This window comes from Antedon mediterranea, chromosome 2, assembly GCF_964355755.1.
Source record: "Antedon mediterranea chromosome 2, ecAntMedi1.1, whole genome shotgun sequence".
Taxonomy (NCBI): Eukaryota; Metazoa; Echinodermata; class Crinoidea; order Comatulida; family Antedonidae; genus Antedon; species Antedon mediterranea.
The window spans coordinates 23,097,014-23,122,862 of NC_092671.1; the positions used below are offsets into that span (position 1 = coordinate 23,097,014).

A 25,849-nucleotide genomic window follows, 5' to 3' on the forward strand; every position below is an offset into this window, starting at 1 on the left:
TGACCTTACCCTATTCAACCTTCTTTTTGCATGCAGTTGAGCCTCTCATGACCTGGGATTTGTATGTCTTCCTACGCTAAGATTATATAGTTCCACATGCCATGTGCTTTTTTGTCTAAGATATATTTATTATAAGTTCCAAAAACCCGTTTTTTTCTCGATATGAGGCCTTTATTATACAAAATTTTTAAAGAAAAAGCACATATACCATAAAAAATATCCATGTATTTCATTTTTGGAACAGAATATTCCGTGAGGCTCAACTACAAAACCACCATTTTGTGATATGATGTCATCGTAACCCAATCAAATCTGAGCTTTCTCGCGATTGGCATTGCTCACGGTTGAATGATTTTGGATTCTAGCTGATTTGATTGGTGGATGCGAATCATCCGCAGCGGAATGTTTTTTCTCGCGCGTGTACCATGAATCTCTCTGATCGTTACTACACAAAGTTAGAGCAATAAATTTGCCCGAATTCCGTTAAGTAAACAACTTTATATATTTTATAAGCATTTAATAACATGTTTTATTACACAAACCAACAGTGGTGTTGGTAGTCTATAAGTGCCGCTTACCTGGATAAACCAACATAAGCCTCTCTCTCCGACGAGAGGTAAACATTACGAAAAGAAGAACATTAATAACATTAATTTTTCCCCACCCCCGGCGGATAATGGATCAGTCCGCCACCAGTACGCCCTCAAGTGAGACACACCCACTTATCATCGTCATCATTTCTCAAGACCACCTGCCTGAGGGGACGGTAGGGAGGGCGTTTATCCAGGTAAGCGGCACTCATAGACTACCAACACCACTGTTGGTTTGTGTAGTCTATATCGTGCCTAGCTTACCTGGATAAACCAACATAAGCCAGTGTAGCACCGGACTAGAGTCTAGTCGGAGGCGGGAGGCAAGGTAACATTGTTATACATACCTAGTGTCTGGGCTTCAAGATTGAAGCCGCCACCGTAGACTGGTTTGCGGAGGTATCCGACAGGTAGTGGGATGTGAAGGTGGACTGTGATCGCCACCATGCCGCTTGCAGGATGTCTGGGAGGGGCACTCCAGCAAACAGCGCCCATGAAGCGGCTATGCCACGCACTTGGTGCATATGTGCCGGAGGAGGCGTATTTGTGGAGTCGTAACCAGCCCGGATGGCTGCCACGACCCAGTTTGCAAGCGTCGACCGAGCAGCCGGTCGGAAGGGTGCAACTGTCGATACGAACAGATGTGACGCTGAGACCCGAATGGACTCTGTGCGTTTGATGTAAAACTTTAGTGCCCGCACTGGGCACCAAAGTCTGTCTTCCTCAACCCCTGAATATGCAGCAATGGTGGGAATAAACACAGTCGGCGGCGAGAAGTTCAATGTCTGAGATTTTGCAAGGAAATCTTTTCTGAAAACTAACCGCGCGCCACCCCGTTCAAACCTGATGTGCCCTGGCTCCAGAGAAAGAGCGTGCAGTTCACCTCTGCGCTTGCACGAGGCTAGTGCAATCAAAAAGGCAGTTTTGAGAGACAGGTTGTAAAGCGATGCCCTACTCAGGGGCTCGAAGGGTGGACGCATAAGAGCGGCTAGGACAACATTGACGTCCCAACGTGGAATCAGGGCCTTAGTAGGAGGCCGTTCTCGAAACATCCCGCGAAGCAAACTAGAAATTGCAGGGGATGAAGAGATGGTCGAGCCGTCTTCAAAGTTCGGAATTACTGCACCCAAGGCAGACCGATAGCCGGATATGGTGCGAATCTGCAGACCTGACTCAAACAGATAATGTAGGAATGCGCAGACCTGGCCCAAAGTGATTTTCATTGGGTCGGTCTTCTGGCGCTTGCACCATTTGAAGAAGTGTTTTAATTGGCTATTGTAGACAGCAAGAGTGGATTCCCGTCGGGATTTCGCCGCGAGGGCGGCCGGGCCATCTGGAATGCCTGAGTCTCTGAAGCGATCCCTGACAATGGCCATACAGTCAGGTCGAGGGATATGAGGTTTGGTAGAGCAAACCGAGCTCGGCCCTGCGTCAGCAAGTCGTTCCGAATCGGAAGACGTAACGGCTGATCGTACAGAAGGCCTAGTAGCAGTGGAAACCACAGCTGCCTGGGCCAATACGGCGCTATTAGTAGGACTCGGCATTGATGGCGCTGAATGTGCGTCAGGACCAGTGGCAGTATTGAAATCGGTGGAAAAGCATATGCCCAAAGGTTGTCCCATGGTATGGACAGGGCATCCACCGCCCACGCATGTGCATCCCGATATCGACTGCAGAACGTCGGGAGCTGCGTGTTGCCTGACGTCGCAAACAGATCTACATGGGGCCGCCCAAAGTGGTTGAAGATTTGGGTGGAGATTATTGGAAGGAGACGCCATTCCGTGGGACGTAGAAGTGGACGGGACAGTGCGTCCGCCACTATGTTCAGACGACCCGCAATGTGGGCCACTGACAGTTGGATGTTGTGTCTTGTACACCACATTAGCAACGTCCACGTGTGGCAACATAGCGTGGGGGACCGTGTGCCCCCTTGCCTGTTTATGTATGCCACAACGGTTGTGTTGTCGGAATTGACGAGAACATGGCGATTTGCCAGATGGGGAAGAAGAGCCTCCAACGAGCGCTCGACTGCCCAAAGTTTGAGCAGGTTGATGTGGGCGCGCGTCTCCTCGGGCGACCAGAGGCCGGAGACGCGAATGTCCGGAGACGGTATGTGACCGCCCCAGCCTACTTCGGATGCGTCCGTTTCCACACGGACATCCGGAATTGACCTTTGTATAGGTGTTCCCACAAGTAACCTGTCTTCCACGAGCCACCATTCGAGATGCGAGATAATGAACGCATTCGTTGGAACCACTTTGTATAGAGGGTCTGATTTCGGGCGGTAAGCTGCCAGAAGGTGCAGATGTAGAGGCCGCATCCTCAACCGGCAGAACGGAACGAGGGCGACGAAGCTGGCTAGTGACCCTAAGGTGCGTAGCCAGTCGTACGCCGTCGGAGCCTGAGCATTGATAAGATGTAGCACTGCAGTTCTTGCCTTGGCCACACGCTCGATGGATGGGCACGCACGGCCCGTAACAAAATTTATTTGGGCTCCGAGATACAGAGGGTTCTGAGAAGGAAGAAGACATGACTTTTCCTCGTTTATTATGAACCCTGCTTGTTCCGTCACGAGGCGGACAAAAGATAAGCTGTTTAACAGCTGGTCCCTGGACTGGGCCACGATCAACCAATCGTCTAAGTACACGTGTTGATGGAAGAACGCCGCCAGGGTTCTCACTAGACGAGTAAACACTCGTGGGGCCGTTGAGAGGCCGAACGGCAGAGCTACGAATTGGTATACCTGATCGTGAATGCGGAAGCGCAGCCAACTCTGGTGCTCTTGCACAATAGGCACGTGAAAGTAAGCGTCTTTCAAGTCTATTGTGGCTGCCCAGTCCCCTCGTCTTAGCCCCAACAGGATAGATGAGACAGTCTCCATCCTGAACCTGCGTGGCCGGATGTACCGCTTGTTCAGACTTTTGAGGTTTAGGATGGGTCGCCAATCGCCCGATTTTTTCTGGGCGAGGAAAACGGTGGATTCGTGTCCCGGGATCGTAAGTTGTTCTTTTTGAACATGCACCACAGCTCCTTTCTGGAGCAGTGCTTCGAGGCCCGTCATGAGCGCGAGGGGGGTGTGAAGCCTGTCTTGACGTAGAAGCCTGGCTTTGCATAGGCTGAGCTGGTGGCGGCGGGGGAGGCTGCATCTGCTGAGGAGCAGCAGGGACTGGCGGCGGTCGTGCGGCTGTCCTTGAGCGTGAATTGCTAGCCCGACGTTTTTGCGGGAAGCGCGCTCTGGTCTCCCGACGAGCTTCCCTCTCACGAGCCCATTTATCCTCTTTTTGTGAAAAGGAGCCAAAGAACAAGTCATGCGCCCCGAAGGAGTCAGACGTAGTAAACCTACGGAAATCGGTTGGTGCGATGTCAGTCGCACCCAAGACGTTAACGCGACGGGCCGCGGCCGCATATAATGAGATCGTTGCCTGTTGATCAACAACCAGGCCCATGATCTGCTGTAGTAGAGCTATCACGTCCGAATCGCCCTGGGGCGGATGTTCTGGATCAGCCAGAAAGGATAGCAAGTACCCGGCCATAGAGGCGGCTCTAAGCGTCTCGTGTGCGGCCCTGTCGACGGACGTAAGGACGTCCTCTGTTCGGGATTCCGAAGGCTTCAAAAAATTAGTCCTGGACGGGTCCAGGTTCTGGTCCTCACGGACCCGTTCCTTCGCTGCCTCCAGGACGCTCGGCGCCGCGATGTACAGATCGAATTGCTTCTGCGGCACCGGAAAAGCCGATGAAAGGCTATAAGGCATAGGCCTACAAATCTTGGACTCTCTAGCGATCAGCTCCACACGTTCTACAAGTTCAGGATCGAGAGGCGTAACCGGACACAAAGATACCTTCTTAAAGGGCGTGCGTACGCCAAAAGTAGAATACCGCTTAGAAGAAGGAGTATGCTTAGGCTCACAATACGTGAAGTCGACGCCGAGAAAGGACAGCACCGCGGGGACCGTCCGCATAACTAGCGCCTGCAGACCTTCCTCCCCTGACCCGGCCTGCTCTCGTAAGCTATCTCTATCATCGTCAGAGAGCGAGGCCATCGTCCTGTCACTATCGTAGTCCCTTTGCCGGACGGACGAACCATCGAAAAATGAGGTCTGCTGTGGGCCAACATCAATGTATGGAATATGGGGAGGAGGTCTACTCTGAGAGGGTACCTCAGGCTCATCCCTCGGCAGAGCTCTCACAGCTGCAACAATGGCTTGCAGTAACCCCGGAGAAATCTCATTCACCCCCGGAACCGCAGAGGCCGCAGCCGGTGCAGGCATATCTGGAAGGCTAACTTCCGGCGCGATGGCAGGAAGGCCTGCCGTATCGGCGGTACCCACCTCCGGAGGTGGTACAGCTTCTGTGCGCTCTTTAGGCTTAGGGAGCGATTTGAACTTGGACGGTGTCCAGCGGATACAAACATCGCACGGCGACAACTCGGTACACGTGCGGCAATTTATGCACTCCAAGTGGCGGTCCCACTTCACGGTAGAGCCGGGACCCCTACATTTAACACACTCCTGCTTAGGCATGGTGATCTAACAGACCTACTTTTACCCACTAGCCTAACGAACAACAAAAGATCTTCCAGTATTTCTATCCAGGTGAAACACACTGGATAACGGCTTACAACGCTAAATTTTAACTCCTGGCAACTAGCCAAGGGTAACGATTCTAAACGTATCCAACCACAAGATAACAATCTACTACACTTAGCTTCGTTTTCTTGCTCTATTCTTCTCTTCCAGTCTACAGTATTAAAGTCTTTATCGCAAATTCTTCAGGAATTCCAGGAATGTGTTCATAAAAAGACGTACGTACACAACGACGTTACGAAAAGAAATGATGACGATGATAAGTGGGTGTGTCTCACTTGAGGGTGTACTGGTGGCGGACTGATCCATTATCCGACGGGGGTGGGGAAAAATTAATGTTATTAATGTTCTTCTTTTCGTAATGTTTACCTCTCGTCGGAGAGAGAGGCTTATGTTGGTTTATCCAGGTAAGCTAGGCACGATATAGACTGATATTTTCAATGGTGATATATAAAACAAATTACTAAAAAATGTAATTATATGTAATTATTTTAACCAAAAATGGCGTAGTTAATAGATATGTCGACTGAGGCCGCAAATTGTTTTACTTCTTTCGTGGCTAAAAACGATCATTTTCGGCGATGTTTTAGACCCTATATTTCGAAAACTACAAGTCAGATTTTCCTAATTCTTTCTTTATTGTAATATGAATACAACATACTAACAGATAATGTTGGTTTGGTTTTAATTTTGCATCGTTATCCCATATAAGACAATATGACTATGTAATCCTAGAACATACATTGATCAGAGACGTCGTGTATGTACAGATAATGACACCAATTTTGTCGGCAAATTGGCAATTCCCGCCCCCCCCCCCCCCCCCCCCCAACTTCAAAATCCTGGATACGCCACTGGCAAGAAGCAGTGCGATGTGATTTACACCGATTTCTCTATTGGCTTTTGATTTCGTTTCTCATGATTTGCTTATTTTTAAACTTTCAAAATTTGGTTTATCCGGTTCACTTTTAAGATGGCTTGAAAGCTATTTAAGTAATAGACAACAGCGTGTTGTCATTGGGAGAGAGACATCCGATTGGCTCCCTGTGTTATCGGGCGTTCTGCAGGGCTCGACCCTGGGCCTACTTTTATTTAATTTATTTATCAACGATCTTCCTTTAATATCTAATCAGTCTCTGTTGTTTGCTGACGATCTGAAATTGTTTAAAGTGATTACTACTCCACAGGATGCTTTTTCACTTCAGGAGGATCTGGATGGTCTTGTGGAATGGAGGGAGAATTGGGGGCTAAAACTTAATGCTAATAATGCAAATATAAAACTTTAAAAAACCTGTGCTATTCAATTATAATTTGAATGGACATGATCTTGAGATGGTTTATGTACACAAAGATTTAGGTATTTTTATTGATAGTAAATTAAATTTTTGTTCACATATTAATCATGTGTTGTCAAAAGCTAATAGAATGATGGGCTTAATATGAAGAAATTTAAGGTTTATGAATGATGGCAGGGCACTTTTATCTTTATACAAATCTATTATACGTATTCACCTTGAATATTGTTCCGTAATTTTCAATTCAATTTTTCCATGTCAGGCCAGTCGAATCGACGCTGTTCAACAGAAGTTTGTGCGATTCCTGTCTTATAACTGTTAATTTTGCTTTTTCCATTGATTCTGTCAGCTATCGTCGAACGATATCTGATATGTGATGACGACTTATGGAGATATGATTGATTGTGATTTCACAAAATGGCGTATAAATGAGTGATCATGCTGAAAAGCTTATTAGGGTGGTTAAGGTTTGAAAGATATTGTGAAATTTTGGTGATAATTAACATTTAACTTTTTGAGATAATAATTAATTACACAAAACTTGTACAGAGAGAAATAAATAAAAACAAAGATTTTATAGGTGATCCTTTTATTCCAAATGATCACCTAATAATAATAAAGATTTTATATAGTAACAATAGGTGATCATTTTAATATTCTAAATGACTAAATGAACACCTAATTAAGGTCATAGAAAAGTGCCAATTTGACATACCTGTGAAAGTTGGTTTTTTAATAATTCCAGTATTGTAGCATCGTACCAAAGATCATCTTTTTTCCTCTTAGCCAATACTTTCATGTCTTTCACAAGCTCCGGACTGAGAAATACAATTTGCAACAAAATAGAAAAAGTTATAAATAATCTCTAATTATTAGGTGCCTTCAGTAAATTAGAAAAGAAGAAAACATTCATATTTTTGTTATGAATGTAATGTGAATGTGATCAATCAACCATTCTAATTACTGCATTTCATTAATCACAAGCTAAAGCACCATTTCACAACATGCCTTCCAAACAAAGCCAGAGTGCTACCACGTATTTTAAGCAATACAGGATATTGTCTTTTGACTGTTTATGTTCCAGAGAAATGCATTTTGGGAAATAACTTTTGACGGTACATCATCACAGCAAACCTGCAGCGAAAGTTACCTATTTTTTTTAAATCAGGGAACATAGGGCCGCTACTGTAAATTGTGTCAAACATTTAATAAAAACATTCCATACATGTTCCACAAATCTGGCGTCATGGCCCAACCCCAATCTTTTTCACCATTCTCAATTTTATATCGCACCACATCTTTAGGCAGTTACAGTCCAGGAGACGGAATCATTACAAAACAGTATCAATGCGGAAGCTATTATAGTACTGACACGGACGATCTGCATTTTTGGATCCTTGGGTATAAGTCCATACCACAAATGACATGATTACCCAAGGTCAAAAACAGCACATAATTTACAGCAATTCTAAGATATACAATGAAATGTCATTATAATATATCAATATCCAACCATATTATTTTGTTGTTTTTAATCATCTACGGTAATCATGGCATGGGTCACTTTTTATTCTGATGAGCAGATTAAAATATACTGTATAAAATCAAGTAAATCGCGTTATTCTACATTTTTTTTCAACTCAACGCATGTGAAAGAGAATTGATTGACATATTAAAATCTAGGGCGAAATGGGGTAAGAATAAGCGCAATGCACTCTAATAAATGGGATTAACTAGTAATAAACTTCCATAATAAGTTTAAAAAATAGGGGTAATCGCTCATCCTGAGGAGCTATAACTGATGCAAAATAGGTATATTTTTGTACAAATTTTGTAGTACACGATTATTAAAGTTTAATTGTAAATCCAGACAATCGTGATCGTCTAATCTGTGATACACACTGCTTTCTGAGTATCTGGATGCTTGGCACGCACAATACAGTCTAGTCCTATAGTCTGTACTGGTAGGCTAATAAAATGTCATTATACTCGAGCATACAGAAAAGAAATAATAAAGTCGGTGTGTATTTCAGTTGAATTACATTAGTTTATTGTAAGCAGTGGGAAAGCCACTTCGCGATTTGACCGTTAAATCGTGTAAAATCGAATTACTTCCGCATTAGCAATTTTGATGTGCCCTCTGTCGTTGAAAACTGAAACCAGGAATTTGTGTCGCCTAGCAAATAAATGCTGTTTTATTTAAAGCTCTCATGAATATTTAAGACCCGCCCCACATTTCCTATTATGGTAAAACAAGTATAGTTTGATAACCAATCGCTTTCTTTCAGAACAAACCGAAGCTAATCAAAGCATTTGGCGGTAGAAGTCGAGACACGTAAAATGCACGAATGTGGGATGATTTGTCTTCTGTTTTGTTGTCATTTTTCTGAATAGTCTGAGGTGCATACCCACAAATAAAAACAATTTTAATCAATTGTTGTATAAAGAGTAATATTAGTTTTATCGAATGGGAGATATTTCTAACCTGTTCAAATTTCTTTTCTAGCTGTTATAATGTTTATGGCGTCGCGAGTCTTATTACAAGTTTTTGGGAGTGGGGTAATTTGGTCCTTAGAAAAAATCCTGACATGTGACGGGACTTCAACCCAGGACCCTTGGAGTGGTAGACAAGCATCATAACCACCAAGCCACAACTCCACTCCTATAGGAGGTATAGGATGAGATGGGAACGCGTGTTCTATGTGTCGCCTGTGGGGGTTTATCAGGTCGTTAACGTACGACATATCATACCTCTCTGGACCTAGGCCTATGAGGCCTAGCTAGCCTATGAGTTTTGTTATAATATTTAGTAATAATAATAATAACTAGAATTTAATTCGTCACTTTGACGAATTATAGGTGATCATTTTTATCGCTTTACTTACATTAATATTTGTTAAACATGCACGTACGTTAACATACAATAGGAAAATGTTGATGTATACTATCCTGTTATACGCTTATAGTGCTGAGTTGTGCCTGTTATGTGTCATATACAATATGTACAGTATATACTGTATATCTATATACAGTGTAGCATAGGTGAAATTTCGGGACCCACATCATGTTCAAATTTTTTGGTATGATGGAATTATCAAAATAAACTCGAAGATGACAATTTCGAAAGATAATGAATTGAGCAAATACATATAAGAATTGGAAGAGAATTTGACACGTAGAAGCGCAATGCGCGCTCTTTGAAATTTGTATAACTTCGACTAAAGAAATTTAAAAACAACGTTTTAACTTCAACTGGCCATATGATAACATCACAACATCCGATAGGCTTAATTTTTATATGAATTCATATCTAAATTTCATCAGCTTTCATAATAAGTTATTAATTTTCAAGGTCACTTCTAATTCTGAGGAGCTGTAAGATATTCAAATATACGATGAAGGTGAAATTACTTGACCCAGGTTATTTAAGTTTTTAGGCGTGATGACGTCATCATAATGAAAATGGTGGCGACTCATGATAAAGATAATTAATTTAGCAAGCAGATACTGAAATTTGAGCGAAAATTAGGATTAAATAATGGAGATGCGCTCTATTGAATGTGATAACCTACACAAAAAGATAAAAATTCCTAATTTTTAAATTCAAGTGGCTATTTGATGACGTCATACCATTTTGTACGTCTAATGTGTACATGAATATGTATCTACAACCAAATAGCTTCCTGAATAAGTAAACAGAATTGGGGGTCACCTGCCATTCTGAAGAGTTATATTCATTTTAAAAAGGCCTTATTTTTCACCATTTTCATCACTTTGATGCAATTAATTTGCGCATTTTGTCATTTTTAACGTGCTCGTATAGCGTTATTTTAGGTCGGAACTGACTCAAATTTGGTGAATGTACTAAGGATGGTGAGTAGAATGAGATTTGTAAAAAAAATTCATATTTTTTACGCTTTTTAAGTATCGCGCGCGCAAAATTTTTTTTTGCGCAGTAATTTTTTGAAACATGCAAATGGCCTAATTCATGCTCTAAATTGATCAAAACTTAATTTTGAGCATTTTAAATTTTTAACGCGCGATTTCACGCGCATGACCCTACATGCACGTGCGTTTTTATTTGCTAATATATTTACCCTTGACCTGAAGTTTACGTGTTGTGAATTTCGTTAATATGTGATAATGAATTATGGAGATATGATTGATAATGTGATTTCACAAAATGGCGTATAAATGACGTCACGGATAAGTTATCACGATGAAAAGCTTATTAGGACTAAGTTAAAGTATTTGAAAGACATTGTGTAATTTTGGTAATCATTGACATTAAACTTTTTGAGATATTTGTTACACAAAATCTGTACAGAAAGAAATTGCGAAGAAACATTTTTTTTTGACAAAAACAATTTCTCACTAGAATTTAATTCGTCACTTTGACGAATTATAGGTGATCATTTTTATCATTTTAATGAAATTAACACTTTTTAAACATGCATGTACGTTAACATACGATCGTAAAAAGTTGATGTACGCCATCCTATGACATGATGCATATACACTTATAGTGCTGTTGTACCTATTATGTTTCATATACAATAATGTACAGTAAATACTGTATATCTATATACAGTGTAGCATAGGTGAAATTACGGGACCCACATCTTGCTCTATTTTTTTGGTGTTATGGAATTATCAAAATAAACTCGAAGATGACAATTTCGAAAGATAATGAATTGAGCAAATAAATATAAGGATTGGAAGAGAATTTGACACGTAGAAGCGCAATGCGCGCTCTTTGAAATTTGTATAACTTCGACTAAAGAAATTAAAAAACTACTTTTTAACTTCAACTGGCCATATGATAACATCACAACATCCGATTTTTATATGAATTCATATCTACATTTCATCAGCTTTCATAATAAATTATAATCTTCATGGTCACCTTTAATTCTGAGGAGCTATAAGATATTCAAATGTATGGTGTAGCTGAAATTACACGACCTAGGTTATTCAAGTTTTTACGCGTGATGACGTCATCACAATAAAAATGTTGACAACTCACGAGAAAGATAATTAATTGAGCAAGCACATACTAAAATGTGTGCGAAAATCGGGCTCAAATAACGGAGATGCGCTCTATTGAATGTGATAACCCACACAAAAAAGATAAAAATTACTAATTTTTAAATTCAAGTGGCCATTTGATGACGTCATACCATTTTGTACGTCTAATATGTATATATATTTATATCTACAACTTATTGGCTTCCATAATAAGTTAAAAAAATTGGGGGTCACCTGCCATTCTGAAGAGTTATATTCATTTTAAAAAGGCCTTATTTTTTACCATTTTTAGCACTTTTGTACAATTAATGTGCGCATTTTGTCATTTTTAACGTGCTTGTATAGCGTTATTTTAAGTCGGAATGGACTCAAAGTCGGAGAATGTACTAAGGATTGTGAGTAGAATATGATGTATACATCAAATTTTATTTTTTACCCTTTTTAAAAATCGCGTGCGCGAAAATGTGTTTTTACGCAGTAATTTTTTGAAACACGCAAATGGCCTATTTCATGCTCTAAATTGATAAAACTAAATTTTGAGCTTTTTAAAATTTCAACGCGCAATTTCACGCGCATGACCTTGAAACGGCCGAGTTTTTATTTGCTAATATTTTTTACCTTGACCTCAAGTTTACGTGTAGTGATTTTCATTAATATGTGATAATGAATTATGGAGATATGATTGATAATGTGATTTCACAAAATGGCGTATACGTGACGTCACGGATGAGTGATCACGCTGAAAAGCTTATTATGGCTAAGTTAAAGTACTTGAAAGACAATGTGAAATTTTGGTAATCATTGACATTAAACTTTTTGAGATATTTGTTACACAAATTTGTACAGAGAGAAATAAATAATAAGAATAAGAAGAAGAACTAGAATTTAATTCGTCACTTTGACGAATTATAGGTGATCATTTTTATCATTTTAATGAAATTAACATTTTTTAAACATGCACGTACGTTAACATATGATCGTAAAAAGCTGATGTACGCCATCCTATGACATGATGCATATACACTTATAGTGCTGTTGTACCTATTATGTTTCATATACAATATGTACAGTAAATACTGTATATCTATATACAGTGTAGCATAGGTGAAATTACGGGACCCACATCATGCTCTATTTTTTTGGTATGATGAAATTATCAAAATAAACTCGAAGATGACAATTTCGAAAGATAATGAATTGAGCAAATAAATATAAGGATTGGAAGAGAATTTGACACGTAGAAGTGCAATGCGCGCTCTTTGAAATTTGTATAACTTCGACTAAAGAAATTTAAAAACTACTTTTTAACTTCAACTGGCCATATGATAACATCACAACATCCGATAGGCCTAATATTTATATGAATTCATATCTACGTTTCATCAGCTTTTATAATAAATTATAATCTTCAAGGTCATCTTTAATTCTGAAGAGCTGTAAGATATTCAAATGTATGGTGTAGCTGAAAATACACGACCTAGGTTATTCAAGTCTTTACGCATAATGCCGTCATCAAAACGAAAATGTTGACAACTCCTGAGAAAGATAATTAATTGGGCAAACACATCCTAAAATTTGTGCGAAAATCGGGCTTAAATAAAGGAGATGGGCTCTGTTGAATGTGATAACCCACACAAAAACATAAAAATTACTAATTTTTAAATTCAAGTGGCCATTTGATGACGTCATTCCATTTTGTACGTCTAATATGTATATATATTTATATCTACAACTTATTGGCTTCCATAATAAGTTAAAAAAATTTGGGGTCACCTTCCATTCTGAAGAGTTATATTCATTTTAAAAAGGCCTTATTTTTTACCATTTTTAGCACTTTTGTACAATTAATCTGCGCATTTTGTCATTTTTAACGTGCTCGTAGAGCACTATTTTAAGTCGGAATGAACTCAAATTTGGTGAATGTACTATGGAAGATGAGTCGAATGCAATTTGTACAAAAAAATGTTATTTTTTACGCTTTCTATGTACGCACGTGCAAAAACGTGTTTTTGCGCAGTAATTTTTTATAACACGCAAATGGCCTAATTCATGCTCTACATTGATCAAAACGTAATTTTGAGCTTTTTAAATTTTTAACGCGCGATTTCATGCGCATGACCCTACGTGCGCGTGCATTTTTATTTGCTAATAATTTTACCCTTTACCTGAAGTTTATGTGTAGTGAATTTCATTAATATCTGATAATTAATTATGGAGATATGATTGATAATGTGATTTCACAAAATGGCGTATAAATGACGTCACGGATGAGTGATCACGCTGAAAAGCATATTAGGACTAAGTTAAAGTATTTGAAAAAAATTCTGAAATTTTGGTAATCATTGACATTAAACTTTTTGAGATATTTGTTACACAAAATCTGTACAGAAAGAAATTGCGAAGAAACATTTTTTTTTTACAAAAACAATTTCTCACTAGAATTTAATTCGTCACTTTGACGAATTATAGGTGATCATTTTTATCATTTTAATGAAATTAATTTTTTTTAAACATGTACGTACGTTAACATACGATAGGAAAATGTTGATGTATGCCATCCTATTATACGCTTATAGTGCTGAGTTATGCCTATTATATGCCATATACAATGTAACAGTATATACTGTATATCTATATACAGTGTAGCATAGGTGAAATTATTGGACACACATCAAGTTCAAATTTTTTGGTATGATGGAATAATCAAAATAAACTCGAAGATGACAATTTCGAAAGATAATGAATTGAGCAAATAAATATAAGGATTGGAAGAGAATTTGACACGTAGAAGCGCAATGCGCGCTCTTTGAAATTTGTATAACTTCGACTAAAGAAATTTAAAAACAACGTTTTAACTTCAACTGGCCATATGATAACATCACAACATCCGATAGGCTTAATTTTAATATGAATTCATATTTACATTTCATCAGCTTTCATAATAAGTTATAATCTTCAAGGTCACCTTTAATTCTGAAGAGCTATAAGATATTCAAATGTAAGGTGTAGCTGAAATTACACGACCTACGTTATTCAAGTTTTTACGCATGATGACGTCATCAAAATAAAAATGTTGACCACTCATTAGAAGAATAATTAATTGAGCAAGCACATACTAAAAGTTGTGCGAAAATCGGACTCAAATAACGGAGATGCGCTCTATTGAATGTGATAACCCTCACAAAAAGCTAAAAATTCCTAATTTTTAAATTCAAGTGGCCATTTGATGACGTCATACCATTTTGTATGTCTAATGTGTATATACATTTGTATCTACAACTTATTGGCTTCCATAATAAGTTAAAAAAATTGGGGGTCACCTGCCATTCTGAAGAGTTATATTCATTTTAAAAAGTCCTTATTTTTTACCATTTTTAGCACTTTTGTACAATTAATGTGCGCATTTTGTCATTTTTAACGTGCTCGTATAGCGTTATTTTTAGTCGAAATGGACTCAAATTTGGTGAATGTACTATGGAAAATGAGTAGAACGCAATTTGTAAAAAAAAATGTATTTTTTACGCTTTCTATCTACGCACGCGCAAAAACGTGTTTTTGCGCAGTAATTTTTTAAAACACGCAAATGGCCTAATTCATGCTCTAAATTGATCAAAACTTAATTTTGAGCGTTTTAAATTTTTAACGCGCGATTTCACGCGCATGACCCTAGGTGCGCGTGCGTTTTTATTTGCTAAAATTTTTACCCTTGACCTAAAGTTTACGTGTAGTGAATTTCATTAATATGTGATAATGAATTATTGAGATATGACTGATAATGTGATTTCGCAAAATTGCGTATAAATGACGTCACGGATGATTGTACTAAGGATTATGAGTAGAATGTGATGTATACATCAAATTTTATTTTTTACGCTTTTTAAAAATCCTGTGCGCAAAAATATATTTTTGCGCAGTAATTTTTTAAAACACGCAAATGGCCTATTTCATGCTCTAAATTGATCAAAACTTAATTTTGAGCTTTTTAAAATTTTAACGCGCGATTTCACGTGCATAACCTTGAAACACGTAAGTTTTTATTTGTTAATATTTTTACCCTTCACCTGAAGTTTACGTATAGTGAATTTTATTGATATGTGATAAAGAGTTATGGAGATATGATTGATAATGTGATTTCACAAAATCGCGTATACGTGACGTCACGGTTGAGTGATCACGCTGAAAAGCTTATTATGGCTAAGTTAAAGTATTTGAAAGACATTGTGAAATTTTTGTGATCATTGTTATTCAACTTTTTGAGATAATTGCTAAACAAAAAGTGTACAGAAAGAAGAATAATAACAATAATAATAAAGATTTTGTACAATAACAATAGGTGATCATTTTATTCTAAATGATCACCTAATAAAGATTTCATACAATAACAATAGGTGATCATTTTATTCTAAATGATCACCTAATAATAATAATAACAATAATAATAATAATAGGATAGTACAATATATATCTATTACTAGTAGTAGGCTAGTAGTAGTCAGAGGTCCCAACTTAGGAAAGTCCATTCGCAGGAGATTTTGTCGTGAACCACATTCAATTCGTCGGGGCGTCGAAAGTCAACGCGCGGGGAATCAAAAATCAACACGCGTGTCGTTTACGTCTCTTATAATTAACTAAATATGTTACATATACAGTATATACAATATTTACACATAAGTTGGCTTAATTTTTACATAGGTTTATCCATCAGTATTTTTAATTTTACATTCTTATTTTTTTTATGGACACATCCTCAGTACAAAGAATTTTAAAAATATATACTGTATTTTAACTAAAATTCAGTATATAAAATAATTTAACTTAATTACATAATGTACAATAAACACATAATAGTATTGCCCAATAGAATTTACTCATTTTTTTTAGGCACAGGCCTAGGCCTAGGGCTTCTACTAGGCCCTAGCTAGCTACCATTTTAAAACCAAAAAAAAAAATAATAATAATAAGAAATAACTATTCCGAATCCGTCTTATGCTACATTACGCGAGTTAACATATTATTTCAGATGAAAAACATTGAGTTTTATATTGTTTTATCCATACATGGAGATATAAAATAGATGATCCATACGTAATTACACTGGCATTAAAGATATAACATTAAAATGTAGGCCGTTTATGAGCTATTTCGCCGATTTCTTATCGCTGGGAAATTCCCCACCATCGACATCGATCGATCGAGGAGTAGGCCTAGGCTAGAATAGAGGCCTAGCGTGCATGCCGGAACGGGTGGATTATTGCTATATAAATAACAAGTTTGAAAAAAAGAGCTTACGACAATCTTAGGTAAATTTGTATTAAACGTAGGCCTACTTGCTTGGCGAATCCATGCCTTTTAAATCATTTTAACATGTTCGTATTATCGGATCGTACAGTAAAACCAAATAAAACACCGCCTCAACAACCTCGTGCGATGTGCGATCTGTTGTTCTTTTTTGCAGCGGATCAACATTGGTAGAGTCCATTAATTATGAGGGTGTTTAAAAATGTAATAACTATTAAAAACGTGTCTCAACCACTGTGTAATCAAAGCGTTTATTTAGTTAAAACTTGGATCCTCCCAAAATTGATAATCGCGTATTCCGGTGACCACGTGATTGATTCACGGTTGGTTGCACGCTTCTTTTTTTTTCTACGTCCGGCGTGTAGTACCGTGCATGTTTATATTATTGTTACGGTTTAACACAGGCAGTGCATACAAATAAAAACACAATAATAGACCACGGAGACTGCATGAATAGACATTGTTTCAACATCCTGCCTCACTTTTGTCTGGTTATATTGACTATTGTTGACCTGGGCTGAGCCTGGGTGTAACCGTAAATCAATTTGGCCAAAAATATGGGGAAATTTGAAAATGCGGTAAAAAAATCAAAATGCGGTAGAAAACGTCGAGATAGCGGTAGCGCGGTAGATCGGTACTAAAAGCGGTAGACTACCGCGAGTAGCGGTAGACTTGGGACCCCTGAGTAGTAGGTAAGACCTAGCCTAGCTAGGCTTTTATTTTTTATTAGGCCTATTCATTTTTTTTTCATTAGTATTTAGTACAAAATATTAATAGGCCTATACTATTACTATCTATGCATAATAATAGTACAATATAAAATCATATTATTTATTAATTTTTACGGTACTATATAATATAGTATAGTTAAAGCCTATTTTTATTATTAATTAGCCTATTGGAGTAGACCATATTAAGTAATAATAGTAGTAGTAGTGTACTCAACTACTGTTTGTTGAAAAATTATTAATTAATATTTGCATAATTGTTATTTTTCAGGTGTAGTTGATAATAATAATATTTAATAATAATATCTACCAGCCTAGTTTAAATGTAAGTTTTAGATATTTATTGCTATAGCAGTAAGGTAAGTGAAAGGTAGGTACACATTAATTAATACTTAGAATGCCTCGTGTGGTGGTGCAACTGAAAACAGATATTGGCATATTGCAAATGCTCTACCAAACCATGCATTGGCAGTAGAAAACTTGAAGTAACATTTTAAAGTAAGTGAGATGGATTGTATTTGTTGGAATTGCCATAGGTGGAATACTACTGAACAACTGATAGCAAAGTAACCAAAGGTAGACCCTAGATCATGCCTTTTTTCAAATTGCACAAATCTACACCAAATCCACCAAACTGACAAAGGGGATGAATGTAAGTTAAGGCAATGTTTCCAGCTTCCAGAAGCCCATGTTAAACAGGTACCACAATTGGATGGTAAGTTTTCTCTCTCACAGTCTGAAAATTGTAGTGTATGTGATCATCGTACACCGGGTGGCAGCAATAGAACATGTGGCGATGATGTTGACAAATTTAAATCGTATTTGATTGCACTTAATTTGTATGCTGAAGATATGGACTTGCATTTATGTTTGTCATGTTTGGAATCATAGCATAGGTACTGTAAAGGTGAGTCATTCATCAGAGAACAGCGATGTTCGAAACATTTTTTTCAGAGTCTCATCGATTCACTTCAAGAAAATGTTGATTGCCAGAGCTGCATTGATGTAAGCATCTACAAGTCTGTAATTCACTTAGGGGAGGTTTTGCTTTCTGATAAAGCAATTTACAATGCAGGAATCATATGAGTTACACAAATTAACTGAAAAGCAGATGAAGAAACTATTACTTAAACGTACAAGGGCATCATTAGGTGAATGTGTAAAAAGCTACAGTGTCCCTGGAAACAAACATTTAGGAATTGTTTTTAGAAGGTTTGGTACCGACATCCAGAATTGTTTGTTGAAATCTCTATAAGAGTGCAATAAGGAGAATGAGCGACTTAAAAGGCATGTTGAGGAAATGGAGAGAAAACTAAAAAGGTTTAGAGGCTCAAGGTAAGTGTCATTTGATAGCTGCAGCTGATGATCTACAGTCTAGAGTGGTCACTCAGGCTAAGGTGTTTTCGATAATAAGTTACCTATTGATACATTTGATTTCATTTCACTCATTAGGTCTTTAGATCTTGTTGTTTGGAAATTTCTTGTGCGAATAAGTCTAAATAAACAAGAAGTTATGTCTTTTTTTATAATAAGATGATATTTAGATGGGATACTCATTACACGAGTACACACAAGTCAACAACACTAAGTCATAGTAAGCAATTGAAGAGACTCAATCTAATATGTTGCCTTCTGTTTTTGCAAAATGACCAGGCTTATCTTCCTTGCTAATCACTGATATTTGGTGACAAGTTTACACGCTCCTCCGGGAAATTTGTAAGTATCTTGTCACAGTTTGGGATATGTGTATCAAAAGACACTTTACTTACCAGAAACATGTTGCAGAACAGGAGATGGTCAATAAACAGTTTTTAGCTAATTCATTCAAAGTTGTTTCTATAGATAACATTGACAAAAACTCACAATATGCAGCTGTCCGATCATCGGAGCACTCGCGTGGATTCACGGTACCTTAATTCAAGCTGTTCAATCCTACTACAGCATGTAAGACAAATGTAACTACTATTTCTCAGGTTCCCCAGGTAACTCAGAGCTGCATGGTACAGCAGGTGGAAATTGGAAGAGAAAAGGAGAATTTGTCAGTCAACAGTGTCAAGTTATGACAAAAGTTTAATCAACTAAATCCACAGAGAGGTCGATGTTCCAATCTGAATATAGAGGACTTCCAGCTGTCAAATGATGAGTCTGCTGCTTTATCTACACAGGAACATTTTCTTTTTCAGTATATCATGACAAAGACTTCGGCAAAACGAAGAAACCAGAACTCTCTTTACCAGGTTTGAAAGCTGCACATCATAGTGTCGGCTTTCCTAACACCAAGAAATCAGAAATTCAGTTTGTTGCAGTTCTTCCTGAACTAGCTGACAGCAAGGAGACAATTAAATACTTGTTGTCAATGTTTTATACTAAAAATGATATTGGTAATTCCAGAGATCAATTAGTTGTGGCAGGTGATGGAAAAACATACGACATTCTAATGAATTTGAAAAGGGAGTATGGTACAGACCTTCTTGACTGGATGTTACCCTACATAGGTGATTGGCATCTTTTAAAGAACTGTAGGGGCCCTATTATGAAAGTGTACCTAGATGCAGGTCTCAAGGACTGATTGCTGAAAGGAGGATACCGTGGTGCTAAGCTTACACCAGTTGCTAATGCCACTTTTTTTTACACAATGCATCATTTTCTTTTGCAGGTTTAGAAGGCTTTTATCAATTTCAGGTTAAAGCATTTTTTGATCGTACGGAATTGCGAGATGAGATCACATCTAATATATATCATTGTATTTCTGCTTCTTTGAATAGTGAACATTTTTCATATCTGGATACTAGTTCAATGTTATCAGCTCACCCAGTATACAAGGAAAGATTTGACAAGTTTTGTAGTGAATTATGTCTAAACAAGGCCAACAGCCATAATTCGCGTGCTAAAACGCATAGTGATACCGGACCGACAGACAGACCGACATAGTAAACAATAGAGTCGCGTCCACGCGACTAAAAATGCAACTTTCAGGTTCTGGCATCACTTTGTTCATTGTGATATGTTCCACTACATAAATCTTTATCTTGCTATTTGCAGTCAAAATTTTGATCTCAGGAATGCATGTGTTCTCCAGCTAACTCTATTATTCCATGCATTAGATAGGCACATGCATCTAAAAATAATTCCTTTTCATATACTGTAGCTGATCTAAAGAAATATCCTGCACACATTCTTGAATGCTTTTCACAGGGTGCATTCACAATTAGTATCACTGGCGATAATTGGTCATGTGTAGCCATTGATGAGGCACATGAGATGGTAATCAACAAGAATGTAAAGATGGCTTTGACAACAACAGGAACAGAAGGATTATCAAAGTTAGTACACCATCTTCCCCACCGGACACAATCTGTATGCAATTTATCCTTTGATGAGTCGTAAAATTGGATGTTCATCACCTCAATTTCTGTCTCCTTATCTAATTAAATATGAAGAGGAGAATATACTTGTTTTTTTCACAGAACTGCAGAGTGCTTTTATACCATTCATTCACAGGACAGGCTGCAGCACCAAAAGCCTCCACCGATTTGCTGAATTTCTTTGAATATGGCCAGCAAGATTTAAACGCTTACCTTAAATGTATAGTTCTTAATGTTCCAGGTGCAAAGCGACCACAACGAAAGAAAAGAAATATCACCACTTTCACTCCGCCAAAGAAGACTGTTGCAAAACAGAGAAAGGAAATCCAAAATCAGAAATTACAGATATCCTGTTTAAGAAAACAGGTTGCTTGGTCAAAATCACAAAATCAGGCTGTCTCTGACTTTCACCAAGTTCTTTCTCTTCCTAGGGCTTTATGTTCAGCAGATGGCATACCGCACAAAGCTAGTAAGGCTGTTCATCTACCTTTTTTAATTCAAGGTATCCTAATGCTTTCACAGATATCTATACTCACACCAAGGAAGCAACAGCATATGGGCAATTTCACAGTAACCTAGGCCGCAAGTGTCTCACAGGGTCAAAAATTCGAAGAAGTCCTTTTTTTACATATTTTTCAATTAATTTTGAAACATACAGGTTTATATTTAATAAAAAATAATATTATAAAGCTACAACTATCCGGACATTTTCACAGTAATAGTAGGAATTTAGTAACTGGAAGAATTTTATTGAAAAATTTGGAAATCAACATCTCAATATTTTTTATCATAACACAAAAGCCACTGCTTATTTGGCTAATATTTAATTACTAGTACAGTCTAGTATCAATATAAAAAATATACTCGCGCTTTATATAAACATCATATGAGTGGAAAAATTGAATTTGTCTGAGAATTTTAACAATAAATGTTGAATAATTAGCAAACATTAGACTCAAATAAAAAAATTGTTGTATTATATAGCTACAAATACAATAAAACCAACTAATTGCCACTTCTACAGCTTACTGTGTTAACATTTGAGGAAAAAAAAAACCACAATTAGTGGTGATACTGATAGTAAATACAATTATATCGAATCTCAATTTATTCCTGGTAGCAAACAGATTGAATTGCTTTCATTTATCTCAGCGGTATTTCTGCTTGGTGATTAAGAAATCATAAAACATATCTTTCTTTATTTTCATGGTATTCCAATATGTTTAAAAAATAACTACCCTCAACTTTAAATAACAAATTAAATAAGTCTACTAAACATTGTTGATTTCCCATGGACCCAACAATACCCCAACTATTTCATTAATAATTGTTTATTTGTAACAGTTTATTTGAAATCCTTGTCCTTTGTTAATTCAATTGTGTGACAATTAAATTAGATTGTACATGCTTATGCTGTATATTATGTAAAAAGATGATTCATGGTAATATCAGATTCTTAAAAAAGATCAACACTAACACTTTGAATTCTCAAAATGTGTTCTATATCTTTATTTGGAGTTAGACTCGTACTACATTTATTAAAATCATAAACAAATAGCCGGCAGGCGTGTGTACAGAGGGGGCACAAAAAAACTATTACCTACTAATATTGTACACAGTTTTATTACATCCTTTTTTAAAGTAACACTAACAGTGCATATTCAATATAAAACGTCAATACGTAGTTACGAGGCGGTATTAACTAGGCTCATAGTTGTTTACCACTCCACGCCAATGATATGAATAAAGCCTATCTTATTAAATAGTATCGCGCCCGCGCATATACAAAAAAAAGTTACAAAGGTTCACATATTTATATTAACGATTTTTTTTTTACAAATTAAATAATAAAAATAATTAATAAGCGCTCGGCTTATCAATGATGGAGGCATAAAAATGGGGGCGTAGGATACCATTTTACCAGGGAGATGTAAAATAATTATTTAACAAACATTTAACTGGTTGGTTTTACTGCGTTCGCGTACAATTTATCATTTGGATTTTTTAAGTTATATGTAGGTTATGTTAAATTGTATTTATCAGTGACAACTCTAGGAAATTTACAGCAATTAGTTCTGTATGCCTAAAATAGTAAAATGCTCTAAATAAAAACGTCGGAGCTTCTTTTTTGTATTTCTGGCTGTTGAATGTTTTGTTGGCACCCCCTAACTCTGCAACGATGATATCCATAATGCATCGTATTTCCATTTCACCGTTGTTGATATACTACTAGCTAGAGTAGGTTATTAAAATAATACAATATAACCAAATCTAATATATGGGGGAAAGCTAGCTAGCTTATTTTCACAATGAGTGTACCACAGACTCTTTTCCTTGGCGTATTTTCCCCAGGCCTAGTTACTCTTAGTTTACTAGAGCTGCTGCAGTAGCTATACTGCATATTCGATATATACAATTACAATATGCCTATAGCCTAGCTAGCTAGAAGTCATCAAATTTACTATCTACCTGGGCCTACTGTAACTAGGCCTACATCCCATTTTTATTTTTGTTTATGGTGAGTTAAAACCCGTAGCCAAAAAATCAACAATGATGATTGAAAATGAATGAAATCTGATCCATCCATGTGATGCATGTATGCAGCGCACATAACACAGGCACATTTTGGGCGAATTTATTTGTATCATTCCATATATATAATAGGGAGCCACATGTATTCTACATTTTTATTAAATCGTAATTTATGGATTTTACTTACTCGTTTTAAATTTAATATACTGCGGGCCCAATTTAATATTTATTTATTTATTTCCGAGTACATTAATATTATTTAAAGCACTTTCAAATTAATAACAGCACATTTTGTGTGATTCACTTATTAATGGAACATACAAAAGGTAAAGAAATAGCAGAGGGGATAAACAAGGCAGAACAGCCTGGGTGGGTTTTTATGCTTGCTAGAAAAACAACGTCTAGTAAAATACAGCACCAATTTTTTTCATTCGCAAAAACTATGAACTAAATCATCATAGGAAATTTATTGTACATATACCGACTGAAAAAAAAAAAATTGTACACTAATTATTGAAGTCAAGATGCTCCTGCGATCGTAAACGTATGCGATCGTCGTCTTGTAAAAAGAGGGACAGTCCCTTTTCGCTTGGTAATACGATACAGTTTGTATACACGCGTCGTCGTATACGGATCGTATAATTAGGAAATTGTTTATAAATGATCGTATACGGTTCGTTGTTTATTATGCGGGCAGGAACTTCCGAATTGACGTATACGTTTCGTATACGAAGTGGACTTCCTATACGAAACATATACGAAACGTATGTAAATCGTATACGTTCGTATACGGTTTTTTTGCAAAGGGTAGTGCTCTCAGTGACCACAATTTTATCTATACCATAGATTCCACTTTTGTATGCTCTGTCCTGGTGTCCCGCCCAACCCTTGAAATGTCCTGCTTTCAATTTCAATTTCTTGTACTACCTTTAAACTTGGCTAGACAAGGTCACTGCTCACTCACAACTCAAGCACTCGGCAGACACACGATAAAACAGCAGAGTTTCGCACATGGGAATTTCAAAGTTCCACTGACTAGGAACTGTAGAAAACATATGCTAATTTTGAAATTTACTACTACAGTAATTTAGAAATTCTAAAAAATTTGCTAGCATGAAATTTGAGCTTTGATAATTACTTTGCACAAGTGTATTTCATGAAATAAAATTTAGATTTTAACTTTTAGACCTAACTGCATTTACTCTTTGCACACAAATATGTGAAACATTTGCAAAAACAATTTCAATAGGATGCAAAGAGCGGATACCTAAAAAAATAGACTTTACAATCACAATGAATCTATATATAAATTTACGTAAGGGCAAAAATTGGTAAATCGTGCGTTATTTCTAGAATGTTTACTCGATGGTATATAAAGTTGGTTCGTACTTTCGGTACTAATTTTAACCACCTGATGTAACCCTCTTTACTAATTAAATTGAGTTCAATAATTAGTTATTGACGATTAAAACGAATTTAGGTTCAACGATTTGTCTCAAATAGGGGTGTTTTCCAATCGTGGTATACACTGTCTAATGGATGTAAATTTGAAAATTACCCGCACACAATAATACGAGGACACTTCGCATTTTCCTATCTCCTCCTACGATAATTGTTTTTAATAGCTGAAAACCGGTTGAACAGTTCGAGTACAGCATCATAATGTTGAAGACAGGCCGATTTTCTTTAAAAAATGCTATTTTGATACATGTAATATACGTTTTTACAAATGTATTGATTTGTGATGAATGGAACATTCCAAATTATTTGGTTTAACCATAGAGGTATAGATTTAGATTTATGGGCCCCCTTGGAGAATAAACATAAATAGTATTGCAATGCTGTACAATACTGTTAAGGTATTAACCACTTTTGATCGCAATTTGAATCGCAAATTTCTTACTGTGAGTGTTGGTACTGTTAGTTTTAATATAAACAAATATACAAATAAACTTTATTACTGTGAGTGTGGGTAGGCCCTACTGTTAGATTATAAACATATAATATACAAATAAATAAACGTTATTACTGACAGTTGCTTCTCAACGTTTGTATTAATTAATAATTTAAAAATATATAAACGTACGTAGTTGTGTATCGTTACATGTACTTTACTATTTCAATCGACTATGACAGTGAGAGTTTTAACAAAGTATTAAATCGTAATTGTTTTACTGTATTTAGTGGTATATTATTTATAGGCCTATAAAACATTAAAAACAATATTTCGTTATCGTGTATATTTATTCGTTTCTGTAAACGACAATGTATTATAGTCCTGCAGTACGTACATTTGAAATCTCCAATTTTTTCTCGCTGGAAAATACTGTGTATTCGAGAACCATCTGTGGGCACGACCTAAATGGTACGCGAGCGAAGCGAGCGTGCCATCTAGTAACCAAAAATTAACTTAAATAATCAATCTAAAAA

At 37.0% G+C, this 25,849-nt stretch overlaps 1 protein-coding gene across 3 annotated transcripts in view; it reads right to left on the reverse strand.

The window, feature by feature from the left end:
* The window catches only part of LOC140040727 (histone-lysine N-methyltransferase SETDB1-like), a 373,841-nt gene that overhangs the window by 303,288 nt on the left and 44,704 nt on the right, over positions 1-25,849 (reverse strand). For all 3 annotated transcript variants that reach the window (XM_072086876.1, XM_072086874.1, XM_072086877.1), the window contains exon 4: positions 7,184-7,286. In XM_072086876.1, coding sequence (XP_071942977.1) covers positions 7,184-7,286 — 103 coding nt within the window. The remainder of the gene's footprint in view (positions 1-7,183; positions 7,287-25,849) is intronic.